The following is a 27,689-nucleotide window of genomic DNA, read 5'->3' on the forward strand; positions in this document are numbered from 1 at the left end:
GAGTTCCATTCTCTGCTGGGCCGGGTGTGCGCTGAAAAGCCTTTGATCGTTGTGCTGGATGGGTTAGATGAGCTGTCTGAGGAGCACGGTCCAGACCTCTCCTGGATCTCCAGCTCTCTGCCTCCCAACGTCCACCTCATCCTGTCTGCAACCACAGACTCTGCCTGCGTTCTCACTCTGCAGGTCAGCACAGTTGGATTAGGTTATATCACACTTCAAAAGGATAGTTCATCCATTTTGGAAAAATATATTAGTTCACTTACCCCCTTGCTGCTATATCCATAAGTAACGGTGCTATCCTCCTCTAATTACAAATAAATTCAAATTACAGGATGTGCAGAAGTTACTAAATCTTTCTGGATGTTGGTAACAGGAAAAATACAGTTGTTTTTTTGAGGGGGCGAGGGGGCTAAGTACTGTCCAACATAACAGCTAGAGGGAAGTAATTTTTCAAAATGACTGAACTATCACTTTATTCCAAAGATGACAGGGAGTGGAGGGGGCACAGGAAGCAACAGGATTTATGTAGATGTCTCACTTGTTTCTGATAATTTTACCGTCCTATCTCAGTCTAGTTGACAGTGATACACAGGCACTTAATAGTGGCACATGTAACACCTTGTAGTTCAAAAAGGAAATGAATGCTGCAGACTCTAGTTGATACCAGTTTTCTTTCTCTCTCTCTGTCTGTCTCTCTTTCTCACACAGTCAGTCCATCCCACCGTCCTGTCCATCCCGGCCCTCAGTCCCGGTGACATCACATCGGCATTAGAGGCCAAACTGCAGAGCGACCGGCGGCGTTTGCAGGAGCCGCAGTGGCAGCTCCTCCTCCAGGCCTGTGTGTCCACTCCCTCCCCCCTCTACCTGGAGGCAGCGTACCAGGAGAGCCAGCTCTGGACCTCGTCGTCCTCCCAGGCGAGCCTCAGCCTCCCAGGCGGCCTGGAGGGCCTCTACCTCAGCCTGCTGGCTCGCCTGGAGAGAGGCCACGGGAGGCAGCTGGTGAGACGGGCAGCATCACTGATATCCGTTTCACGATGGGGCATCACTGAAGAGGTGAAGAAAACTCCACTTACTTTAGTGCATATTTAACTGGAAGACCAATGTCACTTTGAAGGCTGATAATGACCCAGACAATTCTGGACTGAAGCTGCCAATACATGATATTTTGTATCTATATTGAATATCTTTGAATTTCTAGAAATTGCAAAAAAAAACAAAACAAAAAAACAAAAACAAAAACTAGAGTTTGTCAAGGAAAAACAACTTGTATTTTTTTTTTTTTTTAAGTATGAATACCTTTTCTATGTATACATTCTTAGTCTGGCTTTGATTTGATCATTAATCTCCATGCATCCATTTTCCTGTACAACATCAGGAGTTACTGGAGCTGCTGGCCAGGGATGGGAAGGTGCTTGAGGAGGTGAGCTTAGGTCACCCCTCCTCTTTAAGCCACCCCAGGGTGCCTTATGTCTTGTGGGCTCGGCTGAAACACGACCTCGGTCGTCACTTAACTGAAGTCCAGACAGACGGGACGTGGGTGTACCGCTGGAGCCATTCAGAACTGGGCCGGACGTGTGTAAAACACTACCTTAAAACAGATGACTCTCGCATGGCGCTGCACGCAGACTACGCCGACTACTACCGGGACAAATCGCAGCGTGCGCGCGTATTTCAGCCGCTGGCCTGGACACTGGGCGAGGAAGAGGATGGTGAGGGTAAGCCCAAGAGTTACATATTCAATGTGAGGAAGCTTCATGGGCTGCCCTACCACCTGGTTCACTCAGGCCAGGTCCTGCCCTTCTTGTCTGAGTGCATTTTCAACTATGAGTTCCTGCTTCATAAAGCCTGGGGATTGTCTGTCCTGGACATCGAGGAGGACCTGAAGAAGGCTGTGCTGCCAGACAAGTAGGTCCACTCACAATACAGTCACACTGTGGTGAAATGGGAGAGATGGCAGACTTCTCATATTTCCTCTTAGTTATAAGACCAAGAGTGAGCGAAAATCGATGTTTATCTGATCTATTTTTGATCCTTTTATATGCAGATGCGTTTATTCATTTACAAAGTGTATTATTAATCCATCTTTTTATTGTCCAGTTAAACATCACTTAATGAATTTCTCTGTAGTGATTAAGGAGACACTCTGGGTCCTTGGCAAATGTAAAAGCAAATAGCTTAAAGTAGAAGGCGAATAAGAAAAGGAATCCACGATTTCATTTCCTGTCCAAAAAATGTGTTATTAAATAGATTCATGAATCCAGCAGCTTATTTCACATTCAGAAATTGTATTATCAAACTGAATCATAATATTCAGAGAAAAAAACTCAGAATTGTCATTTATTATCCTATTAACAGATACAACTTGGCAAAAAAAAAAAGTTGAATTTTCACAATTTCTACCCTCAACTGAAGCAATGAAGACAGGCCAGAAACAGAAACAGGATACCTAGCAAAATGGATATAATCACATGCATTTGTCCACCTGCTCTTCTTCTTCATGCAAATCAGGCAGATCAGCGACTCTAAATCATCCCTAGGGATATGTGAGTGGCAAGCTGTTTCCCTGTCTTCTGCGCAATGCATGCTGGGATAGGCTCCAGCACCCCACAACCCTGAATAGCAATGACTGGGTAAAGACAATGAATATGGGTAGCTGCTCACATACACACACTTTTAAAAAAGTTAATGATGTTCAGTTTTTGTTGACAAAGTCGCAAATGTGTAAATTCAATTTAATGTTTATTTCTGAGGTCATAGTTAAAGGAGGTGTTTCTAATATTTTGTCCCACTTATTTTCCATACAGGGGCAGAATATTAGAAACAACTCTGAATATAATACAGCACAGTGCAACAGCACCATCAGTTGTGACCTCGATGCTAAACTTACAGTTGAATTAACATCTGTATGACATTGTAAAAAAAAAACATTATAGGCAACATAAAAGCAAAATGTAAGACCTGGTGTATTGGATTACATTAGATTGTACAGGTGTATCTAATAAAGTGGTCATGAAGCGTATACATACAGAGTTTATGCACTGTAAATGCTTGAGCCTCTTGTTTATGAAAACTAGAACAGTCCGGGCTGGGCCTGCCGCATGACATCCCTAATAATGTTTAATGTCACCTCTAGGGGGGTCCACTAGTCAGACACAGGGGTCGGATAATTATGCATGCCATTTAATTTGATCCTAGGGTGCTGGTGGACGTGGAGGTGCTGTCAGGTGCTCTGCAGCTGTCCCGGTCCGTGCTGCAGCAGGACCCCTGTCAGCTGGCTTCACAGCTTATGGGTCGACTTGGAAAGATAGTTACTGAGGACCGTCCCGTCGCTCCGGGTAATCGGACACAGAATATCCCTGTAAAGTTTTGGTTGTTAATTATTTATGCAAAATATATGATTTATTTTTCTTTTGCGGTTAGGCTGGTGTAACAAGCCCTCTATGACTTGTGTTTGAAAATCTGGGTTTAGGCCAGTCAGCCCACCTCTCAAATAGTGGAATTTCCTCTCTAATCTGATCTGGTCTCACCCAGGTGACCCGCTGAAGTTCAGCTACCTCCATGCCCTGCTGGCTCAGTGTGCCCACTCCTCCCTGCCTGTCCTGCTGCCCTCCTACACCTGCATGCTGCCCCCAGGAGGGCTGCAACACACCCTGCTGGCAGGTAACAATACTAATAAAAAAAATATCCTAACAGCGTTGTAGTGGACACCAAACTCGCTTGGCGGGACTTAAGAGCTACACGACCCCAGCCTCTTGGGTCAAAGTGAGCACGCGTGTCGATTTGAAAAAGTGCACTATTCGTCAGGAATTACTTGACAAAAGAACTTTTTCCTTGTCATTCACAGCTGAAATGTGCACTGCATGCTTTTGTACTTGCTCATATTTTATGCCTGTACCTTCAACCAATAAATCTGGATGAATGAACGAATGTTTGAAATTGACTGGCATCTATAAGGCTGGCACCACTAGCCTCATTTCAGCTAAATACGATAATGACATGGAAATTTAAGATTTGACACCAGAGTATTTTCATTACTTAATCACAATATAATGACATCATAATTGGATTTTTGATGTGCATATAGATGTGACCAGTGTTAATGTACTAAGTATTTAATTAAATTAATGGATTGAAAGGCTGTCTGTCTGCGCAGGTCACTCTTCCAATATCACTGCCCTGGGAGGGGGGCAGAGAGGACCTTTGGGTGTCACCTGTGAAGCAGATGGAAGCCTGCGGATCTGGGACCTGGAGCTCAAGCGTACCGTCAGGACCTTGGATGCAGCAGAGGGACTAGTGGCAGACTCCCTTACCCTCAGTTTGGATGACAGGATGCTTATTGTCCGCATGGGACAAAATCTGCAGGTTGGCCAGCTTGTATATCAATTCTTGTTTTAAAGGAATACTCCAACGTTTTGGGCATAACCTTTTACTGACTTACCCAGACTGAGACAAGATGTTCGATACTATTTTCATCTCTGTACGTCTACTGGTTTGGTTCCTATGGGTCATGTTAGCATAAAGACTTAAAGTCTATGGGAGTCATTAGCCTAGCTCCATCAAAGTAAAAAAATAAACTTTACAGCCACTCCAAATCTGTCTTATTTACCCAGTGTATTATGTGTATTTGAAATACATGCCCAGAACGTTGGAGTATTCCTTTGATTGTAAATTATTTCTACTGCTGTCACATCCCAGGCAGTAGCCACTTTGACTTAAAAGGTTAAGAGAAGCTAATTGGCAGCATTCACACATTCAAACTAATGTGGGGCATCAAGATGCAGCGAATTTCCTCTTTAGCTGCCCCTCCATTTTATTCAGCCACAAGGTAGAAATTAACATCTAAATAAGAGATCAGTAAAATCAGATAAGTAATCAAGATTAAATTAAAACTAAAAGGTAAAAATCTATCCTGTAAAGCTCAAGCCAAATACTGTAATTAATAAATATACATTGATTAAGTGATAACACTCAGATAAAAAGTTACCGTATAAAAAAAGATACTAACATATACAAGGACTGGGCACACATGCAATTAGTGACGGTACATTTGAATTTATGCTTTACTGGGAACTCAGCATTGCAATGTCAACCACAAATAAAAAAAAACAAGGAAAGTAAAATTTGTGTCAAAGATGTGAATGTATGAACTCGGGTTGTATTTCAGGTGAGAGAGGTGGAGTCTGGCCGAGTTGTGTATTCAGAAAGTGACTCAGTGGATGCTCCTATTATCACCACCACCTGTGAAGGACAGCTGCTGGTGGCCTTCTATGATGGAAGTCATCTGGTTAAGGTACTGCGAGCCTGTCGCCCCCCACATGATGACAGAGGGGGGATTACACACTGGGCTGTCCATCCAACTGCCCGTCAAATGTCATATCGCAGGTGATATCTCAGATACCACAAGGTCCAGGACTTAAATGGAGGAGGCATTTTGAAACCTTGATCTGCTGGTTAAAAAATTACACTGCTTTCCCTGATGGGGAGTTTGAAAGGCCATAGCTCGCTGCGTACATCCAGCTAAAGTCCATGGAGGACCTCTCACTTTATTTTACTTTAGAGACTTTCAAAGCTTTGATTTTTACTAAAACCAATGGATATTGGAAGAACCTTTCTCAAGATCCTTGATTGGTTCTTGAGAAAGGTTCTTGAGGTGAAATAGTATTATTATTATTATTGTCATTATCTTCATCATCATCATCATCATCATCATTCTTCTTCTTCTTCTTATTATTATTATTATTTGAGAATAGGTGGACTATCCTTTTAAGTCAACGGAAGAATTTTTGATAATTTTAAGCTGTATGTGTCCTGAATGTGTTTGTCAGGTTTTTGACTTGGCCTCATCCTGCTCTCTGCTGTGCTGCGTTAACATTTCCCTGGAATGCGAGGCGATCCACAAAGACCGCTCCATACTTGTGTCTAACAGCTCCATCAGAGACTACGTCCTCTTCGCCTACAGGTCAGAAGCTCTCCAGGTCAGAACTAGCTCAGGGACAGGGTTCGACCGATACAATCTCCCAGAACCTCAGTGTATTCCTTTACCTCATATTGGACTTTTTTTTCTCACTGCAAGTATGTTTGTTCATAGTAGGTCGTCATGAATGTCAAGTGATGGCCATCTCTTTATGGGCACATTTGCAATGCATGTGTCACAAGTGTCACTTTGAGTGACCTTGCGTTTAAATAATATCACATATCCCTTTGTTAACAAGCTGTGAAATCAGGCTGCCATAGTATCTAGACAAATTTCACCGCTGGGTTTAAAAACAGTACTGCATTATTAAGGTGATCCACTTCTCAGGTGCCTAGCCAGTGTAATGTAATCTGTAGGTGAGTTCTTTAAGCAGTTGCTTCTGTCACACAGATGAATGATGCTGAAGTTAATGCGCAGGGGATGCCAGCAAGATATTAAAAGTGATACATTTTCCAGAGAGCATTCTATCTTGATTTCATTACCTAAGTAAAATGAGTGAGGTAGATGCTTTCAGAGTAATTAGGATGGAACCCATACCCTTGCACTGGAGAGATGCAGGTATCAGACAGCAAAACAAATTAGGTCACCGGAGGTTGTTGGTAATACAAGAAGACAGAGATCGTTATAGTACTACACTCCTCAGGGCTGTCAGCTGTCTTATAATTCTCTCGATTCAGTAAATTCTCCTACTAACAATAAAGCCTTCATTCTCAGAACTGAAAGTATTGGATATGAGAAACTCTGACAGAGGAGCCCAGGCCACACAATGGCTAGTAGCAGTTACCATCTACATATGGTAAGGTCATGGCTTTGGTCAGATATCTGTTACACATGAGCAACGCTTTGTGTTAACCAAGGCACAGACAGGCCTCCGCTGTACTTAGGTCAGTAGCATTTCAATGGTTATGTAGTCTTTTGATGAATTACAAAGCACCTTATTCTATACATAAGATAACAGTGAAACAGGCAGAGAGTGATATATTTGTCTGAAAATATATATTCATAATTTTGGCTGATTAAAAAATCTTGGCTTTTGAAGTTTTTGTTAGCTTGGAAGCCCTTGGTGAGCAAAAAAGCTGATATTGGATTGCAACTAAAATGAATCATGTGTTACCAGCTAGCACTATCTTCATCATCTACCAAAATAGGAGAGTTCCTAAAAGTCTCTAACTGTAATAAAATTGGCTTTTAGGGGCTACATTTTCTACTGTAATCTACTGTAATCACTCCAGTAGGGTTAGGTGGGTTTTAGTGCTCTTACTTGTGTGTCAGCTAATGTTTTCCTTGTTAAAACTGCTGAAGAGCTCATTTGCTAAAAACTTCCACTTTTGAGGGTTTTAGTGGCAGATTTGATATGAGAAAATCTACCATTGACCCTGTCACTAGCTAAAGCTGCATATTAAATGATTAAATGATCATTAAATCTGTTGATATAACAGTACATTGGTAAACGTATCCTTGATGTGCTTTATGACAAACTGAAGTCAGTCAAACAGGAAATAGAAACTGAGGTTGTGTTCTAGTGGATTGGATCATTCCCACTCTTACGTGTGAACATTTTAAAGAAATGAAATTTAACAATGAAAAATTGCATATTTTCATTTACTATCCCTTTAAAAGAGATCTATAAAAGCACACAAGGCTGTCTGGTCTGGTGCAATGCCTGGCTGGGCAGCCAAGACTGTGTTTATGGAGATTTAATAAGGCCAGGCTTACAGACTGCAAGGTTCACTAATGGGGCTTTAATAGACTCTGTGTCTCTCACTCGTTTTTTTTTTTTTTTTTTCCCTTCAAGGTCTTCTCCTTTGTTGTTTCTGTTGCTGCTTTGCACAACTTTCTTTCTTTCTTTCTTTCTTTCTTTCTTTCTTTCTTTTGTCTCCCAAATGATGAAATTAGAGTTGGGGAGGTCGGGGTTTGGAAGTTCTCAGGTGATATCTTGGATTCCACTGGTCTGATTTTGGCAAAACCTGGAGAAATTATGCATTTCATTAGCAATTAGCCAAAGAGCCATCAACATTATTCATGAAAAATGACATGTTTACTTGTTTTCCTTTTCAGTGTGTTGTCTTGTCTTTCTGCTGTTTCCATGTCTGTGTGCTTGTGTTTTGCAGATCGGGGTGTCAGGCGGCAGTGCTCAGTGCCAGAGGGGGCGCCGTGTTGTCTGTCCTGTCAGCCAAGCATGATGCCGCCTCCATCCAGGCTGTGGAAATGACTTCAGACTACCTGCTGCTCTTCTGCAGGTATAGTACCAGGGATGTGGTGAAGGATAACACCTCCTTCACTCAAAGAGTAACTCAACACTAAATCACACAATGCAGAAAACGTCTGCTGCACTTTTTCTCTTGGGGTTGAAACTTTCAGGCCTGTTGCACTTCTGGTCACACCCAATCACTGATGTAGCAGCAAGTATTTTTTGCAGTGCAAGATGGACATCTGATGGACCACTGGAAGTTGTCATAGCCCTACCTTAAGAAGGACCAATATAAACTATTTCTTCTAGTAGTGAAACATTCTTCTCCTTCCACCCACTTTGTATGTTGTCTCTGTCAGATACCCATACAAGAAGGACAGTGAGATCATCCACATTGAGCTGTTCAGCACCACCTCCTTCGTGTATTTGCGGTCTGTGCTGGGTTGCAGCCAGGACTATATTTCCCATGTCACTGTGAACCGAATGGGGACTCATGCCGTGGCCTTTTGCCCCTCGCAACGCACTGGCATCACCGAGGTGGTGACGTGGAATTTAGAGACCGAGGACCACAAACACCTTGCTCGCTTCCCTGCAGTTCTGACCAAAGGTTTGTGTGGGTCTCAGCATGGGGTCCAGGGACACCCAGTGGTACCTGAGGGGGTAGGAGGGGTTCTTGAAAGGAATCACGCTCTCCTCTGTCTTGCAGGGTTGTGTTTTGATCTGCGCTTCTGCCTGGGAATCTGCAGTGGAGAGAGGTACCTCCGACTATGGGACCTGAGCTCGAGTATCACCGACCAGACTCTCACCTACAACGTCCACAAGCCGAGGAGTGACGGCACAGAGGAGATCGTCCCAGTGGGCAAAACCTCACGGTGGGTACTATAGATAGTACGTCCTGGCACTGGCAAATTACCATCAATCATGTATGTTGATGACGTTAATTTATCTGTGATGCATTTTGGAAAAGTCTGAAGGAGCTCAAGTCCACCATATTTGTTGTCTGATATTGACATTTAAAAGGGGGGTTTTCTATTGAGTATTATTCTTTTAAGTAAATAAGTAAAGTGTATTTATAGAGCACATTTAAAAACATCCCAATCTGACCAAAGTTATTTACAAGAGGACATCCTTGCAGCTGCCTTCTGGACCATCTGCAGGCCAGACAGTGAGGACTGAGGAAGGTCAGAGTAAAGGGCATTGCAGTAGTCCAGTCGTGATGTAATGAAGGCATGAATAACTCCTCTTCCTGACTGTAGTTTTAGGGTCTGCATTTCCTACAATAATACATCTGGGTGGCCCTTTGCTCCCCTTGTCCATATTGTTGCAACTCATCTGTCCAATGTGCAAAGAGGAGCATGTTCATCATTTTTCATAGCTAACATTGCTTTAGAGCTAACCTGCTAAAAATGTCCCTTTTGGAGGCTTGTTGTAGTAGTGTTGATGTGAGAAAGTCCAAATCTGATGCTACTGAAAGTAAAACTGGGGACCCCTCCAGGCAAAAAAAGACGTTTGACTCAGGAGAAATCAGCTGAAAGGCCTCTCTCTGTTTAGAAAGGACTTCCAGTTCTCACAGTTTCATGACGTTTTCTATACCTAATGATGGCAATAAAAATTAATTTAAAGAATACATATTATATTTTACTATCCCTTTAAAAAAACAATGTGGCCTGCTCAGTGTCATCCATCTCTGATATAATTAATATGATGCAATATCCCTGATAACATATTACTTATAATGTGTTGTATATTGCAAAGAAATATGCATTAATATGTAATATTACTATTAGCTGTATCAACAGTATCAGGCCTTTTTCAAAGCTGCCATTTTGACATTAAATGAAAGGTAAATCACAGGTGTTAGCAATAATATTAATTGAGGTTCTACTTTCCAGTGAGTTAAGACTTTCATTTGTGTTGTAATTGTTACTATATATTTCTGTGAAGAGTTTTAGTGTCCTGTAGTGATCTAAATGCTGTTTCAGAGGCTTTTCTTACAAGAATGAAAATATGGGGCTAACTCTGATCATTTTGAACTTGTTTGTAATTTTTTTTGGCTGGAAAATAAGACATTTAAAGCTGCTGCTCATCCTCACAACATATCAGTTTTCAACAGACTGACATTCCAAGCTTGTGTTCTGGCTCTGTTGGTTTGAAAGAGTCTGCCTCCCTCTGCTGGCAGGTATGCTGTGTGCCGCTCCATCAGAGCGGGGACGGTTCATGTGTGGAACTTGGCCAGACGCCGTTTCATAGGCCGAGCGGTCCGAGTGGAGCACGGCCTCTACGGCGGCACTGATGTGGCGCTGGCCCATGGCCTCAGAATGTACATCCTGACTGACAGAGGCCCAGCCAACAGCACAGACACCTCCTCACCTAGATTCCAGGTCAGGAACTCCACATGTTGAAGTCATTAGCTTTTTTCCCAAATGTAGATTGCACACTTAATAGTAGCCCTATCATTTTCACAGCAACGAAAGTGATAGGGAAGAAAGAACACCTGTCCCCTCACACTGTCTATCAGAGAACTGTTGTCAGACATGTTGTCAGACAGAAGGACCCTTCACATATTCTGCATCACAAATATGAGTTATTACCTTCAGCAGACGTTACAGAGCCAGCCAACGATTTAAGCTCTGTTTCATTCTTTAACTTCTATACTGCTACTCAATAACCGACCAACCCAGTCCTTACTTACAAGTGTCTCACCAGGAAGGAGGCACTGGTGCATTTAGTTTTATGTAACATGTATTATGATTTTTATTTTTATTTGTATTTATTATTTGTATTTTTTACATAAAAATTAAACATACCAACAAAAGAGTATAAAAATTATATCAATGATTTTATGTAGGTTTTACATTTTTATTCATTTTTTTAATGTTTACATTTGCATTGTCTTATTTTATCCTATCTTATCTTACTAGCAGAGAGAAATGTGTTAACTTCCATAATATCTTCTTGTTCAATCATATATTCAATTTGCAAACATATAGTTTTAATAATTTTAAATCATGTTTTATTTTTTAGATAATGTTTTGCTTCATTTCTGCATTTTTTTTTTTACTAATGCAGTTTTTTTTACTGATGTTGCAGCAGTTTTTTTAATAAAATAATTTGCTAATTTGCCTTTTTCCACATTTTCAAAAGACATCAAGTGGATTTGCTCAGGTTTCAAAGGGTTAAATGTCTGCATGTCTACTTGTAGCATTTAACATAAATAGATCATTACCACAATCATTTAGACTTCAGGATGATTACTTGTAAACACAAACCAACACCAGAGGAGTGACAAACTCCACTGGTGTATAAACTGCATTTTACATCATTTTCCCCCTGATCTACTAGGACAGATGAATCTATTAACTTGTCTTTGGCTCCAATGTGGCATCCACATTACTATCTGTCGTGTGTGTTTTCATTATGGAAATGATTTCCTACTTAAACCATGGCACACTGGGAAACAAGACCGCCCATAGTAACATATGAACAGTGGTGACCAGGTGAAGATTTTGTCTCAGCACCTATAACTGACAGTTACAAACTACCTACATTCGTCTGCTACAAATAGCAGTTATTCCAATCTCTATTATAATATCACAGACTTTATCATGTGTTGTCAAATACAAGGAGTTCCACTGTCATTACCTACCATGGGACTGGAATAAATAACGCTAGCTTGGATAAAATGCAACATTTATGGTGCTTTTTCTTCTTAATTCAAATTTATTATTATTTTTTAACATTTTACCGTCTCTTAGCAAAACGAGGAGTGCATATTATTGTTCTTTAAAAGAAATTAAATCTTTTTGATCAGTTAAATTCAAACCATTTAAAATTTAACTGAATGTAATGCACTGTTCAATCACATAGCTGTGTCACAAAAATACCTGAAATTGATTCATTTCATTGGGCTAAGTTAAATTAATTAGTTACAACCAACCCCTCGCCTGTCAGCTATTTCATTCCTAGCTTCAGCAAAATGTTGGTTTGAGATAAGCAAGAAAGAAATGCATTCAATTTGAAGAAGCACTTCTTAACCAAATATACATTCAATCATCAAAATATAGTTTGTACATAATATATCAGTTTTTGGGCTGTAAAATCTGCTGCTCTGATGACAGAGCCATGAAAGTGTCCCTGCTTGGTGGAGCTGGTGCTGTTACATTTAACCCCGTGTTACACTGATACCCCGTCTCCCCTACTGTTTCTGTGGTAGACTCTTCTGGTGTACGATCTGGTGAAGCAGAGATACGTGAGGAGACGGACCGGGCTCTACATCGTTCCCTGTCCTCAGCATGAATACAGGCTTCTGGACGACGGACAGACCCTCCTGGGCCTGTCAGAGACACGGTGAGAGCAGGGATTATAACGGTTAAATACTGAGTGTGGGAAAAGTCTGCACTTGTAGGGGTTTGGCTTTCCAAATAGAGCCGTGGATTCATATCTCATTTCTGGCACGCTTTGTGCCCTGTAATTCCAGACTGTGTATAATACCTGTAAGCCAGTCATAGTCCAACTGATCCGTTCCTCATGCAGAGTGAATTGAAGTATGTGTCCTCCTCTTTAACTCCATTTGAGGAGAAAATGAAACAGCCACATGTCTTAAGAAGGAAATCCTATATTTATGAATCATTGTGTATCAGAGTTGAAATTTAGTTTGGACCATCACACAGATTTGTCTGTAGAACTGATGAATACTAAACTGGGTGGCTGGAGGAAAGCCCTTAACCCTACAGTGAGCAGTATAATAATGTTTCTGGCCTGGAGTGGAGAGCTTGAACGTCCCATGATGTTCAAAACGCTGATTCAGTGGTTTTTCTGTCCTGCCGGAAACAAGAGTTTGTGGAAAACACTAAATACCTTTAATCTGTTTTATTTATTTAGCAAGAAAATGACCGGATTTAAATTTTAATCTGATATCACCTGCAAAAAGCTTCAATCCAAAAATACCATAAATATCGGCCTTCAAAAGCCCATCTCAAGTTGAAACCCCGTCTGTTGGATATTTGGATGTCGTTGCAGAGATCATCTGATTCTTTGGGATTTGGAGTCCGGCTACATCAAAGATTGGATCAAACCGTCCCGCAGAGAATCCGTCCTGTCCAGGAGCACCGTCCGAGAGCAGAAGCCTCACATAACACCAACCAGACAGGCAACAAGTCGGCTGCAGCTTTATTTTCATTTCAAGACTGTAATACCCTTCACTGTATTAAAGGCACAGTTCACCCATTTTCAAAAATTTCACTCTTGAACCTTCTTTGAGTGGATTAAGGTGGTTATTTTTCAGAGTGTTAGCTGGGGGGAAGTTCAGGAGGCAGGAGGCTAACAGTTAGCATTTGGAGCGTCCAGCCAGTATCCAACACTCAGGAACAATGAGAGGAAGATAGTACCACTACTGTTCTACAGAACAGCTGGAGGGAAGTGAAATATAAAACTTTCAAAATGTGTGAACTATCCCTTTAACTTCATGCTTATCAAACTTTATTAATATCTAGATAGAAGGTGCTGTAAGTGGTGTTTCTGGATAAATCAAACTGTAAGACAGAATGACTGCTAACTATGATGGATGTTTGTTGCCTGACCACAGTGATGCCATGGGACATCCGGACAGAGAGCCTCTCTGCCAAGAGGAGGAGGCTGGAGAGGGAGGCGCAGAGGGAGAAAGAGGAGCAGAGGAGGCTGGACAGAGAGAAATACAACTCGATATACCAGTACCTCCTCAGTGGAGATGAAAAGGTACAGGGCAAAAGAGCAGTGAACACACTAACTCAGGATATGGAATGTAAGCAGGGATGTAGTTAAAGGTAACCCTACAGTGACTCCGTTTAGCCATATTTTTATTTGCAGAGACAAGTTTACCATCTTTTCTTGTTGATCTAAAGCCTATGAAGTAACGTAATAGCACACTGTACATCCTACCAACCAGTATCAAACTGATCATGTAAGTCACATGATGATAGCGTCTTTTAAGGGAAATAGAAGTTGGTTTATGCTTATCCAAAATCACTAATAGGAAAAAAACAGTCATCAGGAGCTCCTTTTAGGAATGGGTACAGAAATATATTGAAAATGATTATCTGTTGTGAGGAGTCTAAGAACCATTTGATTTGTTAAAATGAAACGCTTGTTATTCAGAACCCAGAGTAGCTGATTTAAATGATTTAAAGAATCTCAGCTTGGAGCTAAAGAACCAATTTAGACCAGTTTTTAAATTCTTTCCTGCCCCAATAAGGGTTCCACTGAGTTTAAAACCACATTCTGGTACCCCTTTTGTTTTGAGACAGGTGTAAAAAGCCTTGAATTCTCCTTGAGCTTCCATAACTTAAATAAAATGTTATAATTTCCTGGCTTAGTAATATATTAGTCTGGTTTTAATTCTCTTTGGTCTGGAAACAGCCGAACACAGTCAAACAAGTTGCAAAATACATACAAAACACATTCTGGATTCCTGTAAAGTGACCCATTTGTGAAACGCCCCAACATTTACTGATTTCCCCAGAGAATTGATCAGATTTGCTGGCTGTGTCTGTTTGGAACACATTTCAGGGAGTTTGCACTGGGAGCCCTACTTCAGTGTGCAGTAGTACTCCAGTTTCTAGGTCTGTAATTCTCTCAGCCGTGTTCGATGTTGTGTTCTGTAGGTTTTGGTGTGCTCTTATTTTGCCCACCACCTCAACATCTTCAGTGTGACGTCGCGGGAACATCTCCACACCCTGGAGGATAGAAAATCATTGTTGAGCCTGTACACCGCAGCGCTCACCCACACTGGCAGTCACCTCGTGCTAGCCAACTACAACGAAGCCCAGCGCACTCCCTACATCACCCTCTGGGACCTACAGAAAGGCACGGTGGGTAATAACCTTCTACCTGCTCTGCACTTTGCTGTGTTTGTTTAAATGGGACTACTACTTGCTTGTAAAGCACTTTGCAGCTCTGTGTTACCAAGAGCTCTGAAAAATGGGTTTAGCTTAAAGTATTACAGTTTTTATTAATACACAATAGTATGGACTGGATGAACTGGCTATATTATATTTAATTTTAAAGCTATGGAAATTTATTCATGCAGTTTAAAAATGAAATTTGATAATGAAGCTAATGTATTAAGGAGTTTGTAATGATGCACATGTTGATTTTTTTTTTCTCAATATGACGTCAATAAGATCATCAGTGTTTTGGGCCAATATTGAATATTGTTAAACTTGATGAGTTCCTCTGCAAAAACAGTATTTCCCCAGAGTTATATTCTTGTCAGGGTGGAAAAACCTCTCAAACTTTATTTCATGTGTCATGGCACTCTAAAACATCTCCATTGAAATGCTAAAGGAACTGTTTTAGCAGGCTGAGCAGCTCTTCCACCAGATGCATGCTGGGATAGACTTCAAGCCCATCCATGATCCTGATTATGAATAAGCAAGTATACATACTAATGTGTCAGCAGCTCCTCTCTGATCTTGATAATGGTCTTATGAAGAGAAGCTGGAGCTCTGCTTCATCTTGGTCCCCAAGTGAGGGCCCCCACAGTGGTCAAACAGAAAACAACCAGCAAAGTTTTCTTTACTTTTGCTTTATTGTCTGTTTCCCAAACTGACCTGAGGCTATGCTTTGTCTAAATGCCTCTAGGTGAGGAAAAGACTGAAGAACGAGCCTGGAGTTTGCTGCTTGGCAATCACAGATGACGCCAGCAGAGTTGCCTTTGGGGTCTCAGGAAGCAACAAGTAAAAACTGTTGGTCTTTGCCACAGTGAAACAGGCCTGTCTGTGCACCAATCTGGTTATCAGCCTGGATAGAAAAAGCTAGTTCTGATATGATTGCATGCTCACAAGGTCTTATGTTCCCAAGGTCCCATGGTTCCATGTTCCCATGTTCCCAAGGCCCCGTGTTCACAACGTCAGATGTTCCCAATGTCCTGTGTTCCTTAGCTTTATATAGCACATGAAAACCTGAAAAATATGTTCTCCAGCTCTGTATTCAGGGGGTTCGGGTAAATGTGTGTAAACAGAATATTGAACTGGAGAACATAGGGTCCTGGGAACATAGGACTTTGGGAGCATAGAACCCTGGGAACATGAGCTAGCCAGCAAGTGGATATTATCGAAGGCCAAATTGATCACACATTAATCAGGTGATGAAAAGGTTAATTCCAGTCAGAACAGAGCAGAACTGGTACATTTAGAAACACAACCATGTGTCCACAGCTAGTTTTGATTTAGATTGTAAGACCTTCAGTAAAGCTGCCAGAGGGTAACTTAGATCACCTGAAAGACCTCTCTGTCAGCAGGCTCATGGGTCTCAGAGGGTGGAGGGATGAAATGTTTTATTTAACAACCTAAACAAAATTCCCTTTAATTTTTGGAAAAAATATTTTTAAAAACAGCAACTTTTTTTTTTTTTTTTGTATTTTTGCCTCAGAAAAGATCTTTTGTTGGTGTTGTTGTTGCTATTGTTTGTTTTTTGTAGGGTTAGTAGTTAGTATTTTTTAAGGGTTAGTATTATTTACAATGTTTTAGTATTTTTTCCAACACATATGTATGTATCTTGCACAAGACTCTACTTAATAGATCTTTGTAAGCCAGACTAGCATTTTTTTATGATTTTGTAACAAATAAAGGAAGATTTTGTTCAGAAGGTTAAATAATCCATTTAAAAATAAAAAAATAAAAAAACTCATGGGTTGCAGAGGGTTAAAACATTCACCATGAAAAGGTTTTTACACTTACTGCACATTAATTAGTGCTGTCTGTCTTTCCTCTGATAGGCTAAAGGTATGGGACCCCTTCAACAGAAACCACAAGAGCCTCTCTGGCTATGGCAGCCTGAGGATAGGAGTGTCCAGTAAACTTTACATGACCGAGGGAGGAGCCAAAGCTATTCTGCTGTCAGGTAACAAATAGCATCATAAGACTGGAGTCTAATTCAGGATAGTTCACCCATTTTGAAAAATGTGATATTGTTTCATCTCCCCGACAGCTGTTATGTAGGACAGTTGTTTTTCAGAGTATTAACTGGGGGGAAGTCCACTTCAGTGGAAGGCGGCTAACAGTTAGCAGTTGGAGCATCCAGCCAGCATCCAGCACTCAGTAACAATGAGAGGAAGATAGCACCACTACTGTCCTATGTAACAGCTAGGGGGAAGTGAAAAAATATCACATTTTTGAAAATGAGTGAACTTTCCCTTTAAAACGTCTGTAAAGGAATAGCCAGATTTCTCTGGGTTTGCCATAGATGTGTTTGTCATCACATTAAGGCACTTAAGCGCTCCTACAGTATATGTGTGTGTTCTCAGGGAGTCTTCACATACAGGTGACATTTTACAGTGTGTGTGTGTGTGCGCGTGTGTTTCAAGTAATTTTTCCTCTAATTTTCTGGTAATTTTTTTGCAATGTGTTTTGCAAATTTTCAATATTGTTCCAGTAATTCTTGGCTTATTTGCTCAACGCCTTTCTTCCCATGTTTTTGAAAGAACTCAAGTGAACCTGCTCGGGTTTCAAAGGGTTACATCAAGGCCAATGTCCTGGTTTCCCATGCAGAACATGAATCTGTAGCTGACCATTTTCAGGAACTTGAAATGTGCATCAAATCTTTTTCTTGCTGACTTGCTTCGTCCGTGCAGGACAGCTCAGCCTGTGGGACCTGGAGGCCTGCCGCGTCCTGTCTGTGCTCTCCTTGGATTCCCGTGTCCGCTGTGTGACGCCACTGAAAGGGCAAGGAGTCTCCATCCTGGTGGGCCTGAGCCACAGCCCCGTCCTCGTCACGGTCAGGTCCACATCCCAGGCCGTCACCCCGACCTCACCACTCTCCAGAGACCAAGACCTTTTTGGAGAGTCCAGTAGCAGCGAGGATGAGGATGAGACTTCATCTACAGCTGGGTGATGGAACTAAATCAAGTATCACCATGTACTGAACGCACTGATACTGATGTTGTGAGGACATTGTGGGGATGACCAATAGATTTTTGATAACCAGTCATTAGTAATGTGGATATGATGACCAAACAGGTAGAGACAAATAACAGACCAACTACAACAAGCCTAAAATCTTCACGAAAGGGAATGTGTTTATTTTATTCTTTATTTGGATCCACATTTGCTTCCATAAGTGATAAATGGTAAATTACCAAGCAACTACTGACTAGTCAGCCTACTGTAATGCAGCCTTTAAAACCAGGGAAGGATGACAGTGATATTCATGCCATCATCATATTACCATATCCAAAAACCCAGGCGATATCTGTCTCATATCATGACATGGATATAATAAAGAAACATCGCCCAGCCCTGATAATCAGTCAGTCTGATGTTCAGTGTGTTGAAGGAGTTATTTTATAATGGAAGGTTTTAATTTACATTCTGGTGGACCCGCCCTCCTCCAACCTGCCACATCGACTTCTTCAGGTAGAGATGTCCTACATTACCCAGAATGCCCCTAGAGAAGAAACGTGAACTTTTTGCATTCAGCTGTGGATTTGTCCATGTGGCTGTTGAACATTGGTGCACAACGCCAGCTCTTTGGTTGAGGGGAGCTGACAGTAAAAGCTGCAGTTTACTTCATGTTTGAAGCATTTTCCTGCTGTCATGCTGGGCTGGAGCTGCTGGACATGAGCGAGCACCGCATCACGCCCTGCATGTTCATCCACAGGAACAACAAGCGTGAAGTCAGGTCTTACAGGACAGTCAGCTGATCTGGGCTTTTGTTTCTTGGCTCTTGAAGTATCAAACAAAGCCGCTGCACAGACACTGCCTGGTCACAGTCACATGACTGTCATGGCGGTCACATCCCAGCAGAGCACAGGCTGACGTCTGTGTCTGTGAATGAATCACTCATTTTATGCAGTAATAATGTAAATATGCATGTTATGTACTGTTGCAATAAAATAATATAAAAGATGTCAATCAGTTTTGCTAAAATGTTGATTACTGAGTCATAACTGCTAATATTAGTCTGAATAACACAGGAAGTAAGGGACAGTTTTCTGATAATATGGAGCAGTTATGAAAGCTTCTTCAATATCTGTTTATTTTGTGTGTGTGTGTGTGTGTGTGTGACTGGGAATGGGACTCAGCAGGAACAACACAATATGATTCATATAATGATTCATGTAATGATAATTGTCATTATTGTGATTGTGTAAATATTGCAACTTGATATTGTATAATTTTAGACTTTTTACTGTTAAAATTGTTGTAATGTATAAAGATGAGAAATTAAATTTAAAAAATAACTAAATTAAATAAGTAAAATAGAAATAAAAAATAAAAGTAGATATACTTGATTTAATTAATTAGTTTGATTTAATGAAGGACAAAGTATCAGTTAAGGGGCAGCATGGTGATACAAAAATACAGACATTTGTAACTGAAGAGATTTTCTTTCTCACATCCCCAGATATTACTTATCAGACATGGGCTTAATTCTTGCAAAAATAACAATAAGTCAAGATAACTGCTTTTTGTTTGTTTGTTTGTTTGTTTGTTTGCTTTGAGTAGATGAATGAGTGGAAAGCCTGATCATTTCACTGACTCCCACACAGGATATTGAGGGTAGAACATGTCAGTGAGAGCGGCTACAAAGCCTTTATCAATGCATTTCCTTAGGAGAGTCTCTGCCATCAGTTACATAATGATGTGCAGTTTGAGCCAGCAGACGTCCTGCATGAAAAGACATGGCTGTGCAAGAAACAGATCAGGCGACAGGTTCTGAGACATTTCCTGGAGGAGACTCTTTCTTCCTGTGGGTGTCACATGATTGACAGTGAGCACACGGTGGTGGCAGGGATACATCTGAATTGTAGTCGAGGAAAATGTAGGTGGGAGTAAAGGAGAAAAGACAAGGGCCACATCGCCAAATTACTGCATAACTTTGTTTAATGAATATAAAAAGAAACTGACACAGTAGTGACAATAAGCCAGTGACAACATGGAGAATGTCCACAATCATGACGTCCTACTCCAGTGTCCCATCAGCAGTCTCACACAAACAGTTCATGTGTTCATGTTTTCCTCTATAAGCCATATAGAGTTCACTCACCTTTCTCATTATTGTATATCAACAGCCACTGATTTGAAATACTTATGACTGATTTAGGTTTTGTGAGCTGAAATGAGGGACAAACTTAACATTTCTATTAGCAAAAAACAAACATAATACAGACCATTAGTAGGAATATCGTATTAAATTAGGACTGTGTTCAGATTTTTTTTTTTATAAAAAAAAAAAAGACAGTAAACCAAAAGATGCTGATACTTCTACTCCATTCTGTCACACATCAAAAAATAAAAAAGTCACAGAAAAGGCTAAACAATACAGTTAGGGGAATGCTTTCTTTGGACAGTCTCCTGTAGATATACAACATAATGTCAAATGATATTAAATTTAAATACTGTATCAACAACAGTTAAGTAGAATATCAATAAACCATAAATTACATTTCAACATGTCCATAAAAAGTTATTGTGGATCCCACCAGAGTTCAGGGCAAGATGTGCCCACCAGCACTGTGACTGGTCATAAAAATTGCCCATTCTCTAAAAAAGGCTTGACATAAGCCCTCACCCAACCAGAACCCTAACCTTAACCCTGTGGGTTGATACCCAGAACTCTGGTGGGTTTCATAATAACACAGAGGTGGTACAGCAGTAAAGTCGACCAGGCCGACATGTTGGTTTGAATTCAGAAAACAAATAGATAAGTCCAAATGTTGCTGAAATCTAATTTATGGCTGCTGACATTCTCCTCTCTCTTGTAGATATTTCTCTGATATATCAGCTGATATTCTGCTGAACATCTGTAAAGGACTATTCAAAGAGAGTGGGGCTGAGACATGGCAGCTTCAGGCTGATGATTTGTCCCACTGGCTGTGATGCAGCCAGTGGGAATCATCAGGGATGTAACAGCACAAGTTTGATCACAAGTCCTGGATTAACAATAAGCGCTGCTACTAATAGTGTTCGATTGTGCTCTCACGACATCTTGTGTACTGTTACAAACTACGTCTGGTGGTCTTCACCTGAGGGCGAGGACTCTCCAGAGCGAGCATCTTGCAGAAGGGAGAGGGGGGCACCCGCCGACTGGTCACTACCTCGACCTCCGGTCCTTTCTGTTCTTGTCTAGGCTTTTGTCCATGGTCTTTTCGTTGTCCCCTCGGCATTTGGGGCAGTACCACTTGCCTTTGGGCTTGTAGGTCAGCCCCACGCAGGAGAAGTGGAACCACTCGATGGGGCACTGGTCGTTGTCGCAGCCGATCATCTCACCATACGACACCTGCTCACAGAGGCAGTATGTGGGCTCATTGGGGTCGATGGCGAAGTCGACAGGCGAGGCGTCGCGCTCCTGCTTGGCCTTGCGCTTCTTCTTCTTGGCAGACTTGGACTTCTTCTCGCGGGGCTGCGAGAGGGACAGCTCCTCCACCGGGTCATCAGCCAGGGAGCCGTTGGCCGACGGGTGGCACGAGTCGCGGCTCTCGCTGTTGCGCTGGCGACGCGGGCGGCGGGCCGAGGTGCGCTCCGGGGCCGGGGACTCCTGGACGCCGGAGCGCCGTTCGGTGGTAAGCCGCTCGGTCTCGCCGGGCTCCTGGAGGCACAGCGAGTGGGACTCCATCTGGCGAGAGCGGTTCTCCACCAGCTCCGTCATCTGGGTCACCACGTGGATCTTCTCATCGCCCAGCTCCTGGCTGATGATGAGCGCTCGCTGCAGCTGGATCTGCAGGCGTTTCCGCTGAGTGGCATCCTGCTCACCTTTGTACTTCTCAAACACTTCATCCACCTCCTTCAGCACCTCTGGACCACACAACACACAGAACACACGGTTATTACACAACTTCTGACATTTATCTCTAAGATCTTCTTCTTGTACACACAGCAATAAATCCATTAAGCCTACAACCCACCAACCACAAAGCTCAATTAATGCTTTAAAACCTCATGAAATCACTTGAGTTCTTTCAAAAACCTCAAGAAAAAAGGCAAAAAAATTACCCAAAATTGTATAGACCAAAGTTACAATAACTGGAATTTAAAAAAAAAAAAAAAAAAAAAAAAAAAAAAAAAAAAAAAAGTAAAACAAACACAAAACTAGCACAAAAAAGGACGAAATTTTGAATTTTTTTTTTTGAAAATGATCAAAAAGTAAAACAAAATACTACAAAACTAGTTAGTATTATTATAATTAGATATTCAGAATTAGGGTTTTGTACGGCTTTTTAAGAGTAAAATTCAAGCACTTTCAAGATACTGAAACCAGGAATTTGTAGAATTCCCTGGTTGGGATCAATAAAGTATATCAATAAAGTATATCTATCTATCTATCTAGACTCTCAAAGTCTTTATCATGACATATAAATTGTTACTATAAATGCAACTGAAAAAAGTAAATTACTGTCTACCCAGACCACTCAATCTTTATTGTCACTCTATTTTTCCAGCGGTTCATGTTAACTTTGATTATATGTATAATGTAGTGTCTGCTCATTTCCAGCATAAGGGATCAGTACAGGACTTATATATGGATGATGAGTGAACACGAGACAGAACTTTTCTTTTTTAATCTTTGATGAAATGAAAAAGTCTTTTTATTTTAATGCAACCTAAGACTGCATTTAGATCAGCCCGTTCTGATCAATAAAATACTTTGTGAAGTAACTCGTACGTACATGTGGTATTATTATGCTGTTTTTTTAAGAATGCTTCATTGATCTGGCTGGAATATAAAGCGAAAATGACAGAAAATCTCTGTATGGAGAAGCAAGGTCATTTAAAGCTATATAAACAAGTAAAGGAACTTAATAACTAACTTTAACCAGCCTAACAAACGAAGGCAACGAGTACTAGCCAATCAGAGGCAGAGTTCCCGGAAAAAAATAAGGCGGACGGCGCTGCCCCCACTTCCGCATTAAACGCCTGGCGGAAGTGACGTCAGTGGTGTGTTGAAGGGGGTTGCCTGAAAGAAAAGAACGCTTCGCTCCGGCTGGGTCCAGACGGAGCAGAGGTGTGGAGCGAGCCGCGGGAGCTCGCCTGAAAACCACTCAAGATGAAGGCGTCGAGCTCCCACCTTCATCCGTGTACTGTGCGACTAATGTCGGCAGCGGAGGCTGGCGGGAAGCCGCTGCACGCCCCGCGTCAACATCAGGCAACAATGAGTGAAAACAAACCTCTGCCGAGCCAACTACGTGAACGCTGAGCAATAACGATACATGTCCTACCGTGTTAGTACGTCAAAGGGGCTTAATTTCACCCAACGCGTGAATACTGTCCTCCAAACAACCGCAAGACCAAAATAAATGGCTGTACCTCGGGGATTTGGGTAGCAAAACAAGTTGCAAATCAGCCCCTATACGCTCGGCTCCGTGTACGCCCGACTGCATTGAAAATTCTATAGAGAAAGGTTGTTTTGCTCATTGGCAAAGCATCACACTTTACGAAACAACGCCGAAGACATTTAATGGCTCATCAGGATTTGAATTTGACTTCGGCGTATCTCCAACCTACCAAGCGGGACTTAATGTCAATAAAATGCCACCTTTTGCAGTTGCTTCCCCTATCGGTTCCCCAATCACCTTCCACGAAAATAACCCGTGGTGGGCGGCAGCGAACAGCGTGAACCAATTGTAAAAGTTGTAATTTTATTGGGAAATATTGCTGCTTTGGGGGTTTTATCAATGCCGAATTTGCCAATGTTTAGTAAAGACATATACTGGACTGTATGTGTTGTTCTACCGAGCACTGGCTTTGCCCGAGAGAAAGAAACATTTAACTGCCGGATTTTTTCATGAGTTTCGGCGTGACACACAGGAGGGAACGGAATGTATCGGGGCTATGCTAACTGATTAAACGGTACTGGCTGACTTGGGTTTCTAACGCTTACTTCGTCAAATGAAATTGTAGTCGGTCACGTTTGTGTTCATGGAGGCATATTTTAACAACTGCAAGCGGCACTTGGGTTTTTTGCAAAATGGGAACACACGCCTGGCGACTGCTCCTCCATTTCAGCACTGCCGGTTAGACCGCAGTCCAAACTTGGCAGACTGAAACACACACAAACACACAGTTGTGTTGGTCGATAAGCTACGTAAATGCCCTACCTTGGTACTTTGCATCAATTTCTCGAAGGAGAGAAACATTTCTTTGTATGTCCAGAGGCAGGGACTCCACACATTCCAGATAATCCTCCACATAGTTGACCAGTTGTTGTGACTTCTCGGCGTTTGGATAGTGGTGGCCTAACATCGTTCCTACGATGCATAGAGAGGCACTAAAAGAATATGGAAGAAATGTGAAGAATATTCTGTTACAATCAAATGCTTGGCGACTTTGCTGCTTGCAGGGCAGTTCCAGGCAGCAGTTCACTTCAAACAAAACTCAACCCACTGCGCATGCGGGAGTATTTTCCTTTTATGGTAATACACAGTTTCCTCTCCCTCAGCTTCGGGGAGGCGGAGCCAATCGCCATTTCAGTGTGGGGATTGGCTCAGAGTGACCTTATTATCATAAAATTTTCCCGGGAAATAAAGCCAGTGGGGAAATCTAACACAATACAGCTTTACTTCAAACAACACTTGACCTTGTAGATGATGTCATTATTATTTAGAGCAAAGTTCCATTTAAACAGTTTGTAAAATAGATGCATTTATTTTACTATTGCATATATTCAGTTACTTTTTGGACTCAAATGAAAGAAAATACACTGTGTATAACATGTCATAAAGTGAAAACTGAATGTAAAAATGTCATTACTTATCATAGACATGATGAATCTAATAGTGATTTTATTGTAAACTAGTTCATTCTATATGGAAAATTTGATATATGCGTTTATATATTTTACATTTTGGAATTTGAATTATTTTTGAAGAATATATAAAGACTAACAAACTTACAAACACTAAGAAATGTAATAAAACTATGAACCTGTGCTCTGAACTCTAATTCTAATTTGTCACATTAGCTCAAATGTTTTCAGTGGTAAGTCATTATTCCACTTTCTTGCAATAGAGATTAAGTTTTGGACATCTGGTGGCACAAAGAAACCATACCTCAGTCTTTAGTGGGTTGATTGTGAATGCTCAAACAACAAACTGAGCAACTAGACAAATGAAACCACATAAAAATAACAAGGCATGTGATGTGGCTATCAAAACACTTGGAACGTAATAATTATGAACTAGGCCAGAACTTTCCTTGGCTCAATCTTGTGACAGCCAAGACAAGATATACAGGTTCCTCTCCCAGTCACATTTTTCTGATAAGGCAAACAATGCCAATGCAACCACCACTTGTTTTTGAGTGTGTGTGTATGCGAGTGTGTGCATGTGTGTGTACTCCATGAAGTTTTATGCAAATCCACTGTACTGAGAGATTCAAAAGTCCGAGTCCACGGCCAAGAACTCTTTTGTATTTGTCAAAAAACAAATAGAACTTTTAGTCAAATTACATTCCACAAACAAGATTATTAACAGTGAAATAATTCTGTCCATGGTAGTATTAAGATTTGTCTTGTCATCAGAGATGTTTGGAAACCCCTGTTCTCCCATGAAAGGGGTAGTTCACCCATTTAGAAAAATGTGATATTGTTTCACTTCCCCCCCAGCTGTTCTGTAGGACAGTAGTGGTGTTGTCTTCCTCTCATTGTTACTGGGTGCTGGATACTTTTACTTTTACTTTTTATTGTTTGCTTATTGTCTTTTTTTAGTTGTATGTAAAGTGTTTTGCAACTTTCTTGGAAAAGCGCAGTATAAATAAAGGTATTATTGTTACTACTGGTACTGCTACTCCTGCTGCTATTACTACTGCCACAGCTGGTATTACTACTGCTGCTGCTGCTACTTCTTCTTGTACTACTACTACTACTACTACTACTACTATTAGTTCTTAGTTTAGTTAGTGAGAAACTTTATTGTGCACAAAGTGGAAAATGTCTTCAGCTTCACCACAATGAACATGTATTACAGACAAGAAATATTTTTATTCTACTGTATGCTATTAAATTTTTACATTTGTTGTCCTTTAGATATATTTCATGAAGTACTGGTATTTAATCACTTTGTAAACTTCTGTTGTTAAAATACTATAAATAAAGTTTGGCATAATCATTATTACTACTACTGGTACTACCTGTTTTTACTAGTGCTGTTACTGGTATTGATTTTGCTATTACTACTACTACAGCTGCAAACACTGGTACTACAACCACTACAACTACAATAACAAGTGCTACTACAACTAGTACTACTACAACTACTATTACTACTATGACCAGCACTATTTCATTTCATTTCATTTATTTGTTTCACACATGTACAAATACAAAGAGAAAGGCAGGGAATCATAAAACAACAACAACAACAAAAAACAAGAAAAATATGTGTGAGGTGTGGTTAGAAACCTACTACAACTACTACAACTACTGCAACTATAACTATTATTACTACTACAACTACTATTATTATTACTACTACTACTACCACTACTACTACAATTACAACTATTTATTACTACTACTAAAACTACTACAACTACTATTACTACTACTACTACTACTACAACTACAACTACTACAATTGCAACTATTTACTACTACTACTACTACTACTCCTATAATAATTACAATTACTACTAAAACTAATACAACTGCTATTATTACTACTACTACTACTATAACTACAATTACTACTAAAACTACTACAGCTACTATTATTACTACTAGTACTACTACTGTAAAACAATGACTACTAAAACTACTGCAAATACAATTAGTACTAAAGCTACTACAATTACTGTTACTACTACTACTATATCTACAATTACTATTAAAACTACTACAACTACTATTACTACTACTACTGTATATACAATTACTACTACTACTACTACTATATCTACAATTACTATTAAAACTACTACTACTACTATTACTACTACAACCACAACTAATATTAATATTACTACTACTACTACAACTACAACTACAACAACTATGGCTACTACAACTATTTACAGCTGCCATTACTATTACTACTGCTACTGTTTCAATTACTGATGCTGCTGTTCCTACTCACAGTCAGAGAACTAAATACACTCTTAAATATAAGTATTGCTGACTTGCATATACTTTTTTATTAACCCAGGAGCAAATGTAATAGTTGCTTCCACCCTTGCTGCTACTATAACTTCTAGTACTACTACCACTGTGACTACTGACAGCTATACTACTGCTACTGTTGTTACTATTACCATTGTTACTACCTGTAAAAATACCATTACTACCACTAAAGGTATGATATTCTCAATCCCACTAGATGCCTGTCAGCTAATCATGTTAGGCCAATCAGCACTGCCCTAACACAGTACAGTATGTTGCCCTGGGCTGGTGGGTGGACTTGTGTCTCAGCAGGGCTGGCATACAGAGCACTCCTAGGATGAAGCACTGCCTCTGGCTTCACTTGAAATGGACACGATGTTGGTGGCTCAGTTCTGATGATGATTCCATCTGAGTTTTTTTTTTTTTTCGTATAAATTAAATGACATATGTAACTTTAAT

The 27,689-nt window shown here is 40.7% G+C and overlaps 1 protein-coding gene across 1 annotated transcript; it reads right to left on the reverse strand.

Annotated features, from left to right (window-relative positions):
• Positions 1–20,000: 20,000 nt before the first annotated feature.
• On the reverse strand, positions 20,001–24,528 carry ing2 (inhibitor of growth family, member 2). Its single transcript, XM_030076815.1, has 2 exons — positions 24,235–24,528; positions 20,001–21,934 (listed from the first exon to the last, which is right to left on the reverse strand). Exons 1-2 carry the CDS (start codon positions 24,377–24,379, stop codon positions 21,234–21,236), a joined length of 846 nt encoding a protein of 281 aa, XP_029932675.1. The 5' UTR covers positions 24,380–24,528; the 3' UTR covers positions 20,001–21,233.
• Positions 24,529–27,689: the final 3,161 nt, after the last annotated feature.

Source organism: Myripristis murdjan, chromosome 18 (genome assembly GCF_902150065.1).
Source record: "Myripristis murdjan chromosome 18, fMyrMur1.1, whole genome shotgun sequence".
Classification (NCBI taxonomy): domain Eukaryota; kingdom Metazoa; phylum Chordata; class Actinopteri; order Holocentriformes; family Holocentridae; genus Myripristis; species Myripristis murdjan.